This window comes from Saimiri boliviensis, chromosome 2 (assembly GCF_048565385.1).
Source record: "Saimiri boliviensis isolate mSaiBol1 chromosome 2, mSaiBol1.pri, whole genome shotgun sequence".
Taxonomy (NCBI): domain Eukaryota; kingdom Metazoa; phylum Chordata; class Mammalia; order Primates; family Cebidae; genus Saimiri; species Saimiri boliviensis.
The window spans coordinates 35,821,080-35,837,273 of NC_133450.1; the positions used below are offsets into that span (position 1 = coordinate 35,821,080).

The window sequence follows — 16,194 nt, forward strand, 5'->3', positions numbered from 1 at the left end:
TGTTCATATCCTTTGCCCCCTTTTTGATGGGGTCATTTGTTTTTTTCTTGTAAATTTGTTTAAATTCTCTGTAGATTCTGGATATTAGCCCTTTGTCAGATAGGTAGATTGCAAAAATTTTTTCCCATTCTGTTGGTTGCCAGTTCACTCTAATGATAGTTTCTTTTGCTGTGCAGAAGCTCTTAATTAGATCCCATTTGTCTATTTTGTCAAAGCCAGTTTAATATATGCAGTATGCCAAACACAAGAGAGTGACAAGTTAAAACACCATCATTCATATTATAAGATATGGAAAGCATTACTAGAAATTTCTCATATTTATGGTTAAAAATGTTAAAACTACAAGTCTTTGAGTTTAACCATCTCATTTCATTTTAAATGTGTTTTTTTTGTTTTGTTTTGTTTTGTTTTCAGACAGAGTCTCACTCTGTCACCAGACTGGTGTGCAGTGGCACAATCTCAGCTCACTGCAATTTCTGCCTCCCGGGTTCAAGTGATTCTCCTACCTCAGCCTCCCGAGTAGCTGGGACTACAGGCACACACCACCACACCCAGCTAATTTTTTGTATTTTTAGTAGAGATGGGGTTTCACCATGTTGGGCAGAATGGTCTTGATCTCTTGACCTCCTGATTTGCCTGTCTTGGCCTCCCGAAGTGCTGGCCCATTTTAAATGTTTTGAGTTTAAACATTGCATTTGATTTTAAATAAAATGTCATTTTATCAGCCCTAGTATTTACTTAGGAAGAGAACTTGGAAGAGAACATCCCAGGGGAACTTGGAAGAGAGGCTGTAAACCTGAAAACCATCCTACATTGTATGTTCCATTTAGAGACTCAAAAATACAAAAGAACAGTGTTTTCATTTCTAAATAGTTAAGAGTTCTGGGTCTCTGCTGAGAACTTTAAAAAGATAAAATAAGTCCTTACATTTGCTATGATCAGAAATAAAAGAGAAAACCCTAAAACAGGAAAAGAGAAGAGAGAACTTCAATAACTTTTTTAAAGTATATTTTTGAACAATTTGAAAAGAAAAATAAACATAGTTAAGTTGAACAGGAAGAGGAAAAAATACTTCATGAGTAAGGAATAGTACCAAAAGAGGTGTGAAGAGTGAGAATAAAATGGATCAAATAACCATCCAGGAAAAGTGCTTAAGAGAGGCACAGGGATTGAAACGGAAGAAGGAAATGAGGTAAGTGAGGAAATCAAGAAATTAGATGGCATTGACACAGACAGAGGAGCCAAATCCTGAGGGTTTGCGGGAAAAGCGTAAATTTTCTGATTAGGGAAACTATGTGCTGAGTTTAGTGCTGGTCAGAGAAGTAGCTAAAAAATCGCTGGCATTTAGAACTTACCAGTTTTTAACAAGATAGGTCTGGCAACATCTTCTAGGAACATGGAAGTTTTTCACACTTTGAATGCCCAGTTGATGAGGAACCAGATTGAGAGTACCTAACTTATGAGCAACAAGCATTGAACAGCTGACAATTTTCTGCCCTCTAGCACTAGGCTGGATTTCCACTAGTGGCTTGAGTAGTGAAAGGCTCTGGAACTTATTGCTGCTTTCTCATTGCTGAAGGCCTCTCAGAAGGAATGGTGGTCAATGGAGAGACATGAACAACCTTTATTCACAGTTACCATGCAAATAATTGTATTAAATGGTTATTTACAAACCAATATGCTGTAATTTTTTTTTAAGACTGAGTCTCACTCTGTCGCCCAGGCTGGAGTGCATGCAGTGGCATCATCTCGGCTCACTGCAATCTCCGCCTCCCAGGTTCAAGCAATTCTCTGCCCCAGCCTCCTGAGTAGCTGGGATTACAGGCGCCCGCCACCATGCCCGGCTAATTTTTTTGTATTTTTAGTAGAGATGGAGTTTCACCATCCTGGCCAGGCTGGTCTTGAACTGCTGACCTTGTGGTTTGGTTTTATTTTTATTTTTTTGAAACAGAGTGTCTCTCTGTCACTAGGCTGGAGTGCAGTGGCGTAATTTTGGCTCACTACAACCTCCACCTCCCAGGTTCAAGTGATTCTCCTACCTCATCCTCCCACGTAGCTGGGACTATAGGTGCACACCACCATGCCCATCTAATTTTTGTATTTTAGTAGAGTTGGGGTTTTACCACATTGGTCAGGATCATCTCAATCTCCAGACCTCGTGATTCGCCCGCCTTGGCCTCCCAAAGTGCTGGGATTACAGGTGTGAGCCACCGTGCCTGGCCAATATGCTATAATTTTCTATAAGTTTCTCCATTTGTTTTTTATTTTATAATAAATATCTGAAAAAATATAAATCAAAAACCAAATATAAATGCAGTATTCGACATGCCCCATATTCACCCTACTAACTTCTCGTGACAATCTTCATCACAAACATCTTCTTTGTTTAAGGCAAAAAAACAGAAAAGAACCTATCATTTGCTCCCAACATTAATTACATAAAGTTTGAAAATAATGCCATCTTATGGATACCTTTTTATAAAAAGCATTCTTTTCGAAATGAGCACTTAAGATTCATTCATTTGATGAATATTTATTAAGGACCTACTATATGCCAGGTGCTGAGAAAATGGCAATGAACAACCGCTACCACCAAAAGAAAAAACAAAACCCTTCCCTCATTGGGTTTACAGTCTACTGAGGAAGACAAACAAATAAATATATATTATATATCAGGTAATAAGGCTCTAGAGGAAAAACAGGATGAGGGAATAGAATATGACAGGTGGGGCAAGTGCTATTTTATACTTTATGGAAAGTGAACTGATAAAGTCTCATTAATAAGGTGACATGTGAGCAAAAGCTTAAAATAGATGAGAAAATGAACCATGTGGATATCCAGTGAAACAGCACACAAGAATAGAGAATTACAGCAAGTGCAAAAGCTTATATGTGGAAAGATGCCTGGTGTGTTTGAAAAACAACAAAGAGACTAATGCACAGTATCTGGAACACAGGGAGCAAGAGGGAGCATAATAGAAAACAAAGAGCTAGCCAAGGCCAAGATCACATTAAGACCTTTAGGTCTATGGTATTTTGTTTAGCTTTTATTTAGTAAAACAAGAAGCCTAGGAGCAGGAACAACATGATCTGACTTCTTTTTTAAAAGGACTGCTCTAACTGCCAAATGGAGAAGAGGCTACAGACGGGCAAGAGTGAAAGCAAGGAGATCAGCTAGCACAATAGACCAGATAAGGGCTGGCAGTGACGTGACCCAGGGAAATAATAGCTCAAGTGATGAGAAGTAACTGGACTCAAGATATAGTTCAAAAGGGAAACTAAAGGAATTTCTTGGCCAGGCAGGTTGGCTCACGCCTGTAATCCCAACACACTGGGAGGCCGAGGTGGGTGGATCACCTGAGGTGTGGAGTTAGAGACCAGTCTGGCCAACATGGCAAAACCCTGTCTCCACTAAAAATACAGAAATTAGCCAGGTGTGGTTGCATGTGACTGTAATCCCAGCTACTTGGGAGTCTGAGGCAAGAGAATCACTTGAATCTGGGAGACAAAGGTTGCAGTGAGCCAAGATCATGCCACTGCACTCCTGCCTGAGTAACAGAGTAAGGCTCTGTCTCAAATAAAAAAAAAGAATTTCTTGACTAATTGGATGAGCATCTAGAAGAATGGAATGACAATTTTATTGAAGTAGAAAAGACAAGATTCAGATAAAAGTTTTGGTTATTGGTGCTATTTGCATGTTTTATTTCTTTCATGGGGGAATCAAGAATGCAGTTTTGGATGTATCAGGAAATTCATGTATGTAAGCCTATCCAAATTCCACATCTTTACACAAATGAATACGAATCTGAAGTTCATGGGAAAGCTCAGAATTCAGATATCAATCCAGCAGTTACAGCCTACAGAAGATTTTAAAGCTCATAAGACTAGATGATATCAGGGATTGAGTACAGATATATAAGAAAAAAGGTCCTAGGACTGAGTTCTGGGATTCCACAAAGCCTAGAAGTTAAACTGATGAGGAAGATCCAGCAAACAGGACTGAGAGGAGGAGGTGACCAAGAAGTAGGTGTAAAATCAAGAGAGAATGGTTCCAAGAAGCCAAGTGGGCTAGGCATGGTGGCTCACACCTGTAACCCCAATACTTTGGGAGGCCAAGGCAGGAGGATTGCCTGAGCCCAGAAGTTTGAGACCAACCAAAGCAACATATCAAGACCTTGTCTGTAGTAAAAATTTAAAAATTAGCTGGGCATGGTGGCATATGTCTGTGGTCACAGCTACTCAAGAGGCTGAGGTGGGAGGATTGCTTGAGCCTGCAAGGTCAAATCTGCAGTGAGCCATGATAGCACCACTGTACTCCAGGCTGGGTGACAGAGTTAGGAGAGACTCTGTCTAAAAAAATAAAAAGAAGTCAAGTGAAGAAAGCTTTTCAAGAAAAAGGGAGTGATCAACTCTTTCAAATGCTACTATTGGGTTAGATAAATTTTAAAGCAGTTGCATTATAGAGCTGGGAACTAAAGCCTGGATAAAGTGAACTCAAGAAAGAATGAAAGAAGGGATTTCCAATTCTGCCCACAAAGGATTAACTGGTACAGGAATTGCACTGAAACAATAAATAGAAAATCAGACAGAATACACGAAATCAGTTTTCAGATACTGAACGATAGAAAGCTCAAGATTGTGATCCTTGAGAGAAAGGAAACAAACACAATGAACCTACAATCACCTCAGCTTGCTCAAGAGGCAGTTTCCAGGCTGCAACACGAGAAAGGGAAAGCAAACAGAGCCTGGTAGACAACCTCAGTCGAGGAGATAGGGATCAGAGTTTGGGAAAGCTAAGGTGGCTAGAACTTATAGGGCAGAGTACCAGAGAGGAAGCAGGTGTGCAGAGTGAGCACTGCAGAGATCTGCAGAGAGGTCCACTTGAGAACTAATCTGAACACACAAAAATGTGTGAAGGGAAACTCTCTGAGGTTGAGGAAAGAACCACCAGAAAGTATTAGACTGAACAATTCCTAGTGCTCACACAAGGGTGGGAATAGTTCAGGTTTACACAAGAGTGAAGAATAAAGAAAACTCATTATACACTGGGCATTGGGCAGAATTCTCAGAAGGATTTTACCTTAGTAGTGGAGCTAAATAAGTTTCAAAATAAACAGCACAGTCATGCACTGCATAACAAATTTCAGTCAATGATGCATCACTTATACAACGTTGGTCTCAAAAACTTACATAGTATATTTTTACCATACCTTTCCTTTGTTTAGATACACAAATATTATTGTTTTGCAATTGCCTATTCAATACAGTCAATCAATACTGTGAATATGGCCATACTGCCCAAAGTAATTTCTAGATTCAATGCTATCCCCATCAAGCTACCATTGACTTTCTTCACAGAATTGGGAAAAAAAAAAACACTTTAAAACTTCATATGGAACCAAAAAGGAGCTCACATAGCCATGACAATCCTAAGCAAAAAAACAAGGCTGGAAGCATCATGTTACCTGACTTCAAACTATATTACAAGGCTACAGTAATCAAAAGAGCATGGTACTGGTACCAAAACAAAGATATAGGCCACGGAACAGAACAGAGGCCTCAGAAATAACCCCACACATCTACAACCATCTGATCTTTGACAAACCTGACAAAAACAAGCAATGGGGAAAGGATTCCCTATTTAATAAATGGTGTTGGTAAAACCAGCTAGCCATATGCAGAAAGCTGAAACTGGATCCTTTCCTTACACTTTACACAAAAATTAACTCCAGATGGATTAAAGATTTAAATGTAAGACCTAACACCATAAAATCCTAGAAGAAAACCTAGGCAATACCATTTAGGACATAGGCACGGGCAAGGACTTCATGACTAAAACACCAAAAGCAATGGCAACAAAAGCCAAAATTCACAAATGGGATCTAATTAGACAAAGGGTTAATATCCAGAATCTATAAAGAACTTAAACAAATGTACATGAAAAAAACCAAACAACCAATCAAAAAGGGGGCAAAGGATATGAACAGACACTTCTCAAAAGAAGACATTTATGTAACCAACAAACATATGAAAAAATGCTCATCATCACTGGTCATTCGAGAAATGCAATTCAAAACCACATTGTGATACATATACACCATGGAATACTATGCAGCCATAAAAAAGGATGAGTTCATTTTCTTTTCAGGGACATGGATGAAGCTGGAAACCATCATTGTCAGCAAGCTGACAAAAGAACAGAAAACCAAACACCACATGTTCTCACTCATAAGTGGGTGTTGAACAATGAGAACACATGGACACAGGGAAGGGAACATCACACTCCAGGACCTGCTGGGGGGTGGGAAGCAAGGGGAGAGATAGCATTAGGAGAAATACCTAATGTAGATGACAGGGTGATTGATGCAGCAAACCACCATAGCAAGTGTATACCCATGTAACAAACCTGTACATTCTGCACATGTACCTCAGAACTTAAAGTATAAGTTTTTAAAAAGTAAAAAAACAAAACAAAACAAAACAAAAAACGCACACACCATATAATGAATTTACTGTATAATAGATAATAGCTAAATAATCTTTAAATTTTCCAGTTTAAATTTCTAATATGATAAATATCAACTGATATAATCCACCTAAACTAGAGTTTAAGGGCCCTAAAAATTAAAACTTTAATAGCCATAAAGGAAAATCTGAAAGATCAACTATCAAAAAAATCATAGATAACAAAAGAGCATAACCAAAGTTAAAAGATAAATTATAGCCTAGGAAAAAAATCATATAAGCATTAATATCCATAATACACAGAGTAATTTATACATATCAATAAGAAAAAAATGGGCAAAGTGTATGTCTAGGTAATTTGCCAAAGAAATATCAATGGACAATGAATACATGAAAAGATATTGGCCCACAATAGTTAAAACAATGAGATGTCACTTTTTCCCATAAGTGTGACAAAAATTAAAGAAACTAAAAACAGTGTTGATGAAGGCTCTCAAAGGACTGTTAGTTGGGATAAAATTACATACAATATTTCTAGAGGAGAATGTGACAGTTTATACAAAAATTTAAAACATATCATTAATGGGTTTCTGATGGATTAAAGATACTGACATAAAAGATAAAACTATAACTATATTAGGAAAAAACTGTAAGACAGTATCTTTGATACCGAATGGAGGGGGAAAACTTGTTAATTAAGATCTGAAAACCAATACCATAAGGCAACGACTTCAAATTTACAAATTTCTGGCCAGGCACGGTGGCTTATGCTTGGAATCCAAGCACTTTGGGAGGTGGCAGTAGGAGGGCTGCTTGAGCCCAGGAGTTCAAGACTAGCAAGATTGTTAAGACCCCAGCTCTCATATCCAACATCCATAGGCCAACTTAGAGCTCCACGTTCCAGGCTGCTCACCGCTTCAGCATTAGGTTCTGCTGCATCCCTTTCAAGGCATTATAACCTTGCAAAGCTGAGTTTAGGGTGGTTGCAGAGATAACAAGCATGTGCCGTGTGAAAACCAACGTGCAACGGCGGGTGGAGGTGGTCGCAGCCCATCAGATTCCAAGATCTGAGAAGGTACGTAGTGCCCAACAGCTTCACACATCCTGTGAGTGGTAGTTATTTGCAAAAGAATTAAAAACAGTACTTGTTCTTTCCAAAAAAAAAAAAAAAAAATACAACTGAAAAAAAAGACCCCAGCTCTACAAAAAAAAGTTTAAAAATTAGCCAGGTGTGGTGGCACTTGCCTAAAGACCCAGCTATTTGGGAGGCTGAGGAAAGAGGATCCCTTGAACCCAGTAAGTTAAGGTAGCAGTGAGCTATGATTGTGCCACTTCACTCCAGCCTGAGTGAGACACTGTCACTAATAAAAAATTTTTTAATTACAATTACAAATTTCTGTTCAACAAAGGACACTATAAAGATGACAGACAACAGAGCGGGAGGAGGTATTTTCAATGCGTAAAACTGATAAACAATATCTAGAAGACACATAAAAAACTTCTGCAAATCAAGAATAAAAACACTAGAAGCCCAATGGGAAATGGGGTAAAGACTTTCTAATTAATAGAAAGCCCTGACATCAAACAGGTATTATTGAAAACACAACTTGGATCTTTTCTTGGAGTCAAATCATTTTTTTCTACCACAGTTCAGTGGGAAGAGGATGTGAGTTCACCTCTCAGCTATCTTACTAGCCATATGATTGTGGGCAAATCACATGGTTTCTGAGTCCCATTTTCCTTATTTCTAAAATGAAGATCATAATACCCCAATCTCTCACCTGGCAGTGCTGCTGCATGTATCAACTGAGATGAACGTCAATTATATCATGCTGTAATATGTTCTAATTAATAAAATATTATTTATAGCACTGTCAGTTTTAATGACCCTCACATTACAGAATGGCTAGCATCCCTAGACCATATCTATTTATTACTGTTAAAAAAAATTTATTCTTGCACTCCCCTACAAATTCCCAAAGTACCTACTAAAGGGGAAACTGCCTGCCATCCTCCCGCAACTGAGAACTATTACATTTATAAAATGGAGGTAGTACCACTGTAAAGGGCTATGCTGTCAAAAAAGCTACCTTTATACTCTTAGTCCATCAAACCCCAAAACAATATACCTGAAAACCTATTAAGATTTCTAAAATGTCCTTCCTCCCTGGATGAATCATTTGCATATCAACTGCTAGTGGAGATGTCTGAGGTCAAACACCATGACTTCCCAATTTCCCCTTCTGTATCATCTAATTTAGCCTACTATACTCAATAACCCTACATCCACTCTCAGTGTCCCGCTGCCCAGAACCCCTCATTTCTGATAGACAATGCAATCCATCCTACAATCAAAGGATTTACTATGGCAGAACCCCTCAGAATATGGTTAGAAGTGCTCCTCTTTTAAAAGAAAAAGAAGTTCCAGACCACATTTTAGTTTTGCCATCAAGTCTCACCTTGCAAGTGACTATCTATGCCTTAATTTGGACTTGATAGCTATAATGCACTTTAAAGATTCCAATTCTGGAAAGAGTTAACTGCTTATGAATACAGATGGACTTCTTTCCTGATCAGTTCCAGAATAAAAAGGCATATGTCAATTAAGAAGCAAAAACCCTGTTCAAAATCATTAGTTCCCTCTGTGACTTCACAGCTCTTTTATAAAAGGAAAAATAAAAGCATTTCATTAGTGACCACATGTCAACTTGAAATAAAACATATGCTTGAAATAAAACGTAAAAAATTTTCCAAAATACTAGTTAAAATATAGCATCATAAATGTGCGAAAACGTAGGCTTATGGCTTCTCAAAGCTTCTTGTACATATGTACTGTTTCCCTGTTTATTCATTCAATATGTGTTACTAAATATAATGATATGAATCTATTAATTCCCCTTACAGATTCCAGAATATTCCAAAGCTTTGTTATAGTAATAAGTACTTATGACAAATTCCACTTTCTATCCTAGAAACTTTTCAGGACTTCCCTCCCCACTAATTCACCTAGATTCACAAATGATAAGGCTGCTGGAATTGAACTAAGGAAAACCTATCCAGTGCAACGAAACCATCTCAAAAAAAAATGATTTAGAAGGAATTTATCTCCCTTATTGTTTCTTTCTGGGTCAAAGATTTCAAATTTATTCCAACAAGCAATTATGTCAATGGCCTTACGACCACACTGGTATTACCTTCCGAATCAGCCTGAGTCATGGCTGGCCACTACCACCGCCCTCAATGCCTCCAATTTTATATACAAATGCAGAAAGAATGACACTCTAAACACAGCTGTATGGCGCATAATAACGGGGATATGTACTGAGAAATGTATCATTAGGCAATTTCACTGTTGTGTGAACATTATAAAGTGTACTTCTACAAACCTAGATAGTATAGCCTACTACACACTTAGGCTACAAATCTGTATATTAACACTCTGTACAGATTTGTAGCCTAGGAGCAATAGGCTATACCATACAGCCTAAGTGTTAACAATTGCCTACAAATTAGCCTCTATGGTATACCAAATGTAACACAGTGACAAATATCTTTCTATCTAAACTTTAAAAAGATACAGAAAAATTATGGTATTATAATCTTATGCAACCACCACCTTATATGCAGCCCATCCTTGACTGAAATGTTGTTATGTGGCGCATGACTGTAGTTTGTTAGGTATTAAACAGAACTATCTGTGGGGAACCTGGCACCTTGAGAGGTGACATGTATACCAAATACAGCAGCTCCTTCAGATCTAAGCTTAGCCACTGCCCACACAGTACCAATACAGGTACCTCTCTTTTGTATACTTTGTAATAATATTTATAATTTCACATTTCAGTGATTATTTGATTAATGTCTTTCTCCCTTGCTGGACTAATTGTCTTCCCAATTTTCAAAGCTTTTCTGATTTCATTACAACTCAGGAATACTCACTTCTATCTCCTAAAATTCCAGTCCTATATCATATCTCCTCAGGTCCCCACCTTCCAGTCCTGGCTCTCATCTCTTACTTCCCTAGATCCCTCAGTTTTTCTCACATACTTATTGATCCCCTTCAATTTGCAGTTCTAAGACTCAAATTTATTTTCCTTTATCCATTTAATTTCTAAAAAAAAAAAAACAACCTTATTTTAATATCTCTATTACTATTTGTCATCCATATTACCTTCATTTTTTATTTTTAATGCATAGTTCCATCTTTGGGTAACTGTCTCTAATATGGACAATAAATTAATTCAGTTCATGTATACTGGAATTCTTGTGATTGCCAAAATTTTCATAGACTAGAATATGGGGGTGGGTCACTGACTTAATCTATTTATCTATATTCTCAAGGTATATACAAGCATATGGTGCCTAAGATTATATCAGATCTTAAAAACAAAACAAACAAACAAAACAGCAGACCTTTTCTGGACCAATCAGAAAAGGATCCAGATCTCTGCCTGAATAGCATTCCCCTCTCCCCAGAGCAGCCCCTCTAACTCAGTCTGGTTAGCGGCAGACTATACAATCACCTAATTCAGGAGACTTTTGACTTCCTTGGGCCACAGAGGAACAAGAAGAATTTTCCAGGGATACACATAAAATACACTAAAACTAATGATAGCTGATGATCTTTTTTAAAAATTACAAAAATCTCATAATGTTTTAAGAAAGTTTACGAATTTGTTGGGCCACATTCAAAGCCATCCTGGGCTGCATGAGGCCCACGGGCTGTGGGTTGTACAAACCCATTCTAATTGTTAAAATAGTCTGGAGATACATTGCAGTCTATGATGAACAAGCATGATTAACAACTATTTTAGATTACTATCCTCTAAAAGACATGTAAAACAAACTAGTTAGTGCATTGCTTCTAAAAACAGAACTAACCTTTCCAAAGTGCTTTTAAGTATATAATCTGCAAGATTTTCTTGTTTTCTTTAATACATTTTAAACTTAAGTAGTTTCTATTTATTCTTTGTTTTCTCTCTCCTTCTTAGTAAAAAGATACCTAGATATTTACAGGAAGAAATTATCTTCTACTTTTTCTCACTTACCCTAAATTCTCTATATGTGAGTCCTTTAATCCTTCCTCGTATTAATCCTTTAAATGTTCTCTCATTTGTGCTGATTATACGGCTGGCTTTGTAAGCACAAAGTGGAGACCTTGCTAAAACATGCAGACCTACAACACAGTCCTTTTTGAGTCTCATATTACCCTGCCTTACCTCTTCACTAAGTCCAGAAACAGCTGGGGCTGAAACAGAAACTGTTAATTACCAATCCAATATCTATTTCCACTTCTTCCTTGCTATGAGAGCCCCAATTTTATTCAGGTAGCAATATTAACCAGGCCCAAACAACTCATCAGGATTGCTATGATGATCTTCTCCCCTCCCTTTCCCAGCCTCTTTTTACACGTAGAGGTGGCTCAGTGAGAAATCTGCAGGAGGATTACAAGCAACAAAAAGGAAATCCACAGATGGGAGAAGGAAGACAGTCTGAATAAAAGTATACTTTCCCAATAAAAGATATACTTAACCCTTTTCCTTCCCACTGACTTGAGCACAGAATGGATCCAATGTCTGAAAATGTACCATCCCTAGGTCTCTCTGTCATCACTGAGCAGTGTGACCAAGTGCCAGCAACCACCTACTAAGGTTATGTTAGATGAGAGAAATAAACTTCTTTTTGTTTAAGTTACTGTTCTTTGGATAGTCAGTTATCTGCAGCAGTAAGCTTTCCTAACCAATTGACCAACCTTCCCTGATAATTCCAAATAGGGATTAGCTGCCCCGTAACAGAATGGATGAAATGTGATCAGACACTACAGGGCCACTCCATTCATGACCCACCATGACAAACTAGAAGGTAGTGTAAGAATGCCAAGTCTGGCATATATACCAAAGAGAACTCGTATTTTTTTATTCGACCTGGCCCTATCACCAGACCTCAAAATCTATTCCATGTGGGAGTCTGATGATCACTCATTTTAAGCCTTGTGGAGAACGGAATAAAAAACCAAATACAATATAAAGTTCAATTCCTATTCTTAAATGACCCTCATAAGAGCTGCTTGTAAATTATGCAACATAATTCCAACAAAGGAGCTAAAATCTTACCTCTTCATTTTCCAACCTGCCTCTGATGTAAATACCAACATGCCCATAGGCAGAAAAGGTTATGAAGGAGAAGTAAATAAATATGGCGAATGCAAAAAGTAAATGATTAAGGCTCTATAAAAAGACAAAAAAACACAAGATTCTCCACAAATTCGTTTGAAAAATGCAGACAAGTCACCTGCTAGTCTTCTGCTACTGTATGTATGCTGATATCACCCAAATCATTGATACAGTTTTTACGCTGCTGTGAATTGTAATACTGATAACAAAAAATCATGCAATAGTTTACTCCTTAAGAAGACATCCTAAACTTAGTTTTGTATGTGATGCAAAGAAGGCAGAAATCCATTACAGTGCACTGACTGCTGTTATAAAAATAATCTTAATCTTTGAATTCTTTACCCAAATTCCCCAAGACTTTTGTAAGAGCTATTTATGCTACTTATAACATAACTGGCTATTTAATACCTACCTGGCTCGTTGGTTGAAGGCTAATGATTGGCTTTTTAAAGAGTACTTGTACAACTTGCGTGAACCACTGTCTTTACCAGCTTTAATCTCAAATATATTTTCATGTTCAAATTTCCAGTGGTCTCAAAGTTTATCCTTCTGGGTTTTTTTAACCATTTATTTAAGTCAAGATCCAAGTAAGTTCATCACTTTGCAACTCATCAATAAGGTTTTTAAATCTGTTTTAATCCAAAGGCTCCCCCTCCAACTCTTTTTTAATCTTACAGTTTGTCAGAGAAACCGAGTTGTTTGTTCTCTTATTTCCCAGTTTGGATTTTGCTTATTTCATTTTCTAGAGTCGTTTGATGTGTTCCTCTCTTCTCTAGCTATGTTGTAAAATGGTGGCTGGATCTGAAGTCTTGATCACATTCAAATTTGATTATTCTTCCATTAGAAGGTACCCATGTAATCCCAGCACTTTGGGAGGCTGAGGCAGGTGGATCACAAGGTCAGGAGATCGAGACCATCCTGGTCAACACGGTGAAACCCCGTCTCTACTAAAAATACAAAAGATTAGCTGGGCATGGTGGCGCGTGCTTGTAATCCCAGCTACTCAGGAGGCTGAGGCAGGAGAATTGCCTGAACCCAGGAGGTTGCGGCGAGCCGAGATCGCGCCATTGCACTCCAGCCTGGGTAACAAGAGCGAAACTCCGTCTCAAAAAAAAAAAAAAAGAAGGTACCCCAATGACTCATCGTCTTTTTGTGATGGTCAATGCCTAGATCCATTAGATTGTTAGGGTTTGTAATTTGGTGATATTCTATCATTCTTTCTTCATTTACTACTGAGGTACATTTATAAAAAGACCAATTTAGGCCAGGCGCAGTGGCTCCCACCTGTAAACACAGCACTTTGGGAGGTCAAGGCAGGTGGATCATCTGAGGTCAGGAGTCCGAGACTAGCCTGGCCAACATGGTGAAACCCTGCCTCTACAAAAACTACAAAAATTCGCCAGGCATAGTGGCACATGCTTGGAAGTCACTCGGAGGCTGAGGCATGAGAATCACTTGAACCCAGAAATCGGAGGTTGCAGTGAGCCAAAATCACACCACTGCACTCCAACCAGGGCAACAAAAGCAAAACTCCATCTCAAAAAAAAAAAAAAGGTTGTTACTCAGTAATATAGTTTATATAGAAACAGAAAAATAAATACTTGACTTCTTTTTTTGCCCATTTTCATAATAATGAGGTACTTCTTCAGAACCCTCCAATGATAATCAATTGGTTCCTTTTCATCTCTTAATGTCATTATGGACTCATTTAATTATTTCATGCTTTAATCCATTGCTATTATTATTCATATCGACGTAGACTTGTTCCATCTTTGGCCAGTGGGAGCCTCTTCTGAGTCTGTTGGACACCTCCCGAACAGTCTTTGTAGTTTCCTTGCTATCTACCATTATGTTTCATACTCAATTTTAAAATTCCCTACTCCAGAACTGAGTTAGCCATTTCCCCCAAGAAAGAACCCTCATTCCTTTTATTAAGAAATGGTATCTGGATTTCATGATTGGAGTCCCATCGTAAATTGAGAAACATCTGTCCTTACAAAGCAGCTAACCTGCTGTTTTTCTTTTCAGTGTACCCTTTCTGTCATTTTCTACTTAAATTCCTCCCTATTTTTTCAACTTATTTCTTACCAACTTTCTGCAAAACACAATTTATCCAAGATCCCAACTTACATTAATAAGAAAGGAATACAAAAGACAAAAAGAAGCTTTCCTGTGTCAATTTTAAAAGAAAATTTTATTTAAAAGCATTCTCTGTTCTTAAAAAAGTGGGGGGAAATGTTAACCTGTGTGTAAATGTTTTATGCTGTATATAAAAGTAAAACATTATAATGGAAAATAAAATCTCATACCTTTCAGCACTAAATGCTGACTCTGTATCAATGTACACCACAGCTCCTTCTAATCCTCCCATGTTGGTGGGTAATGTAGCTAAAATACTCATCATTATACAAAACTGAGTTTTTCCACAACCTGGTGGACCTGTTATCTAAAGAAAAAAAAGAAAAAAAAATGTTGTTTGGATAAACATCACAAGCCAGTCAAAGCAAAATCCTTTTAAGACCTTGCTATATATGCAAGCTCTTAAAAGATATATGCATATATACCTCTGGGCTCCCGAGACAGAATTAAGCCCAAACACCCCAAGACATCCATTGTATATAATGAATTAACTTCTCTCCTCTGAATTGGCACTAGTTATATACTATCCTTAGAAAAATTGAGAAAACAGTCACTCGAATCATCCACTGTATTTTGTAGTTCAGATGGAAAACTTTTAGTTGAGAAAGGCTGAAACATTCACTCATTTATACCATCATAACTTGGTGTTCTGTAACTTTTCCTCACAACGATATTTATGATAGGACTTTGAAAATATTTAAGAGTCTTTAACAAATGGTTGAGCATTTGTTACAAATTGGCATTTCAAAACAAAACTGTACTGGTACCATTAAGGGCTATTTTAATCCATATTTTTAAGAGTATTTAAGGGTGAAGTGTACTGACGTATACAGTTTACTTTCAAACAGTTCAACAAATAAAAATGTGTGTATGCAAACACATATGTGTGTGGAAAGAGAAATAAAGCAAATTTATTGCTTTGCAAACAATTGCTGAGTTTAGGTGATGCATACTTTGAAATAGCTGTTTTGAAATCTTTATTGACAGAAAACTATTTTGAGATTATCAAAGTTGAAATCGCCGGGCGTGGTGGCTCAAGCCTGTAATCCCAGCACTTTGGGAGGCCGAGGCGGGTGGATCACGAGGTCGAGAGATCGAGACCATCCTGGTCAACATAGTGAAACCCCGTCTCTACTAAAAATACAAAAAAAACTAGCTGGGCGTGGTGGCGCATGCCTGTAATCCCAGCTACTTAGGAGGCTGAGGCAGGAGAACTGCCTGAGCCCAGGAGGCGGAGGTTGCGGTGAGCTGAGATCGCGCCATTGCACTCCAGCCTGGGTAACAAGAGCGAAACTCCGTCTCAAAAAAAAAAAAGAAAGTTGAAATCAAAAATATATCCTTTAAGATAAGCTATTTTTCCCATTAGCTGGGGCACCCAAGTTGTTAGGACCAATGCATCATTTATTTGTGAAAATAA

The 16,194-nt window shown here is 37.8% G+C and overlaps 1 protein-coding gene across 8 annotated transcripts in view; it reads right to left on the reverse strand.

Annotated features, from left to right (window-relative positions):
- Positions 1-16,194, reverse strand: part of RAD51B (RAD51 paralog B) — a 747,205-nt gene that overhangs the window by 691,036 nt on the left and 39,975 nt on the right. For all 8 annotated transcript variants that reach the window (XR_012516148.1, XR_012516149.1, XR_012516151.1 and 5 more), the window contains one exon: positions 14,948-15,084. Coding sequence is in view for 3 of the 8 variants with exons in the window: in XM_003924464.3 (XP_003924513.1) it covers positions 14,948-15,084 (137 nt within the window). In the remaining 5 variants the exon portion in view is untranslated. The remainder of the gene's footprint in view (positions 1-14,947; positions 15,085-16,194) is intronic.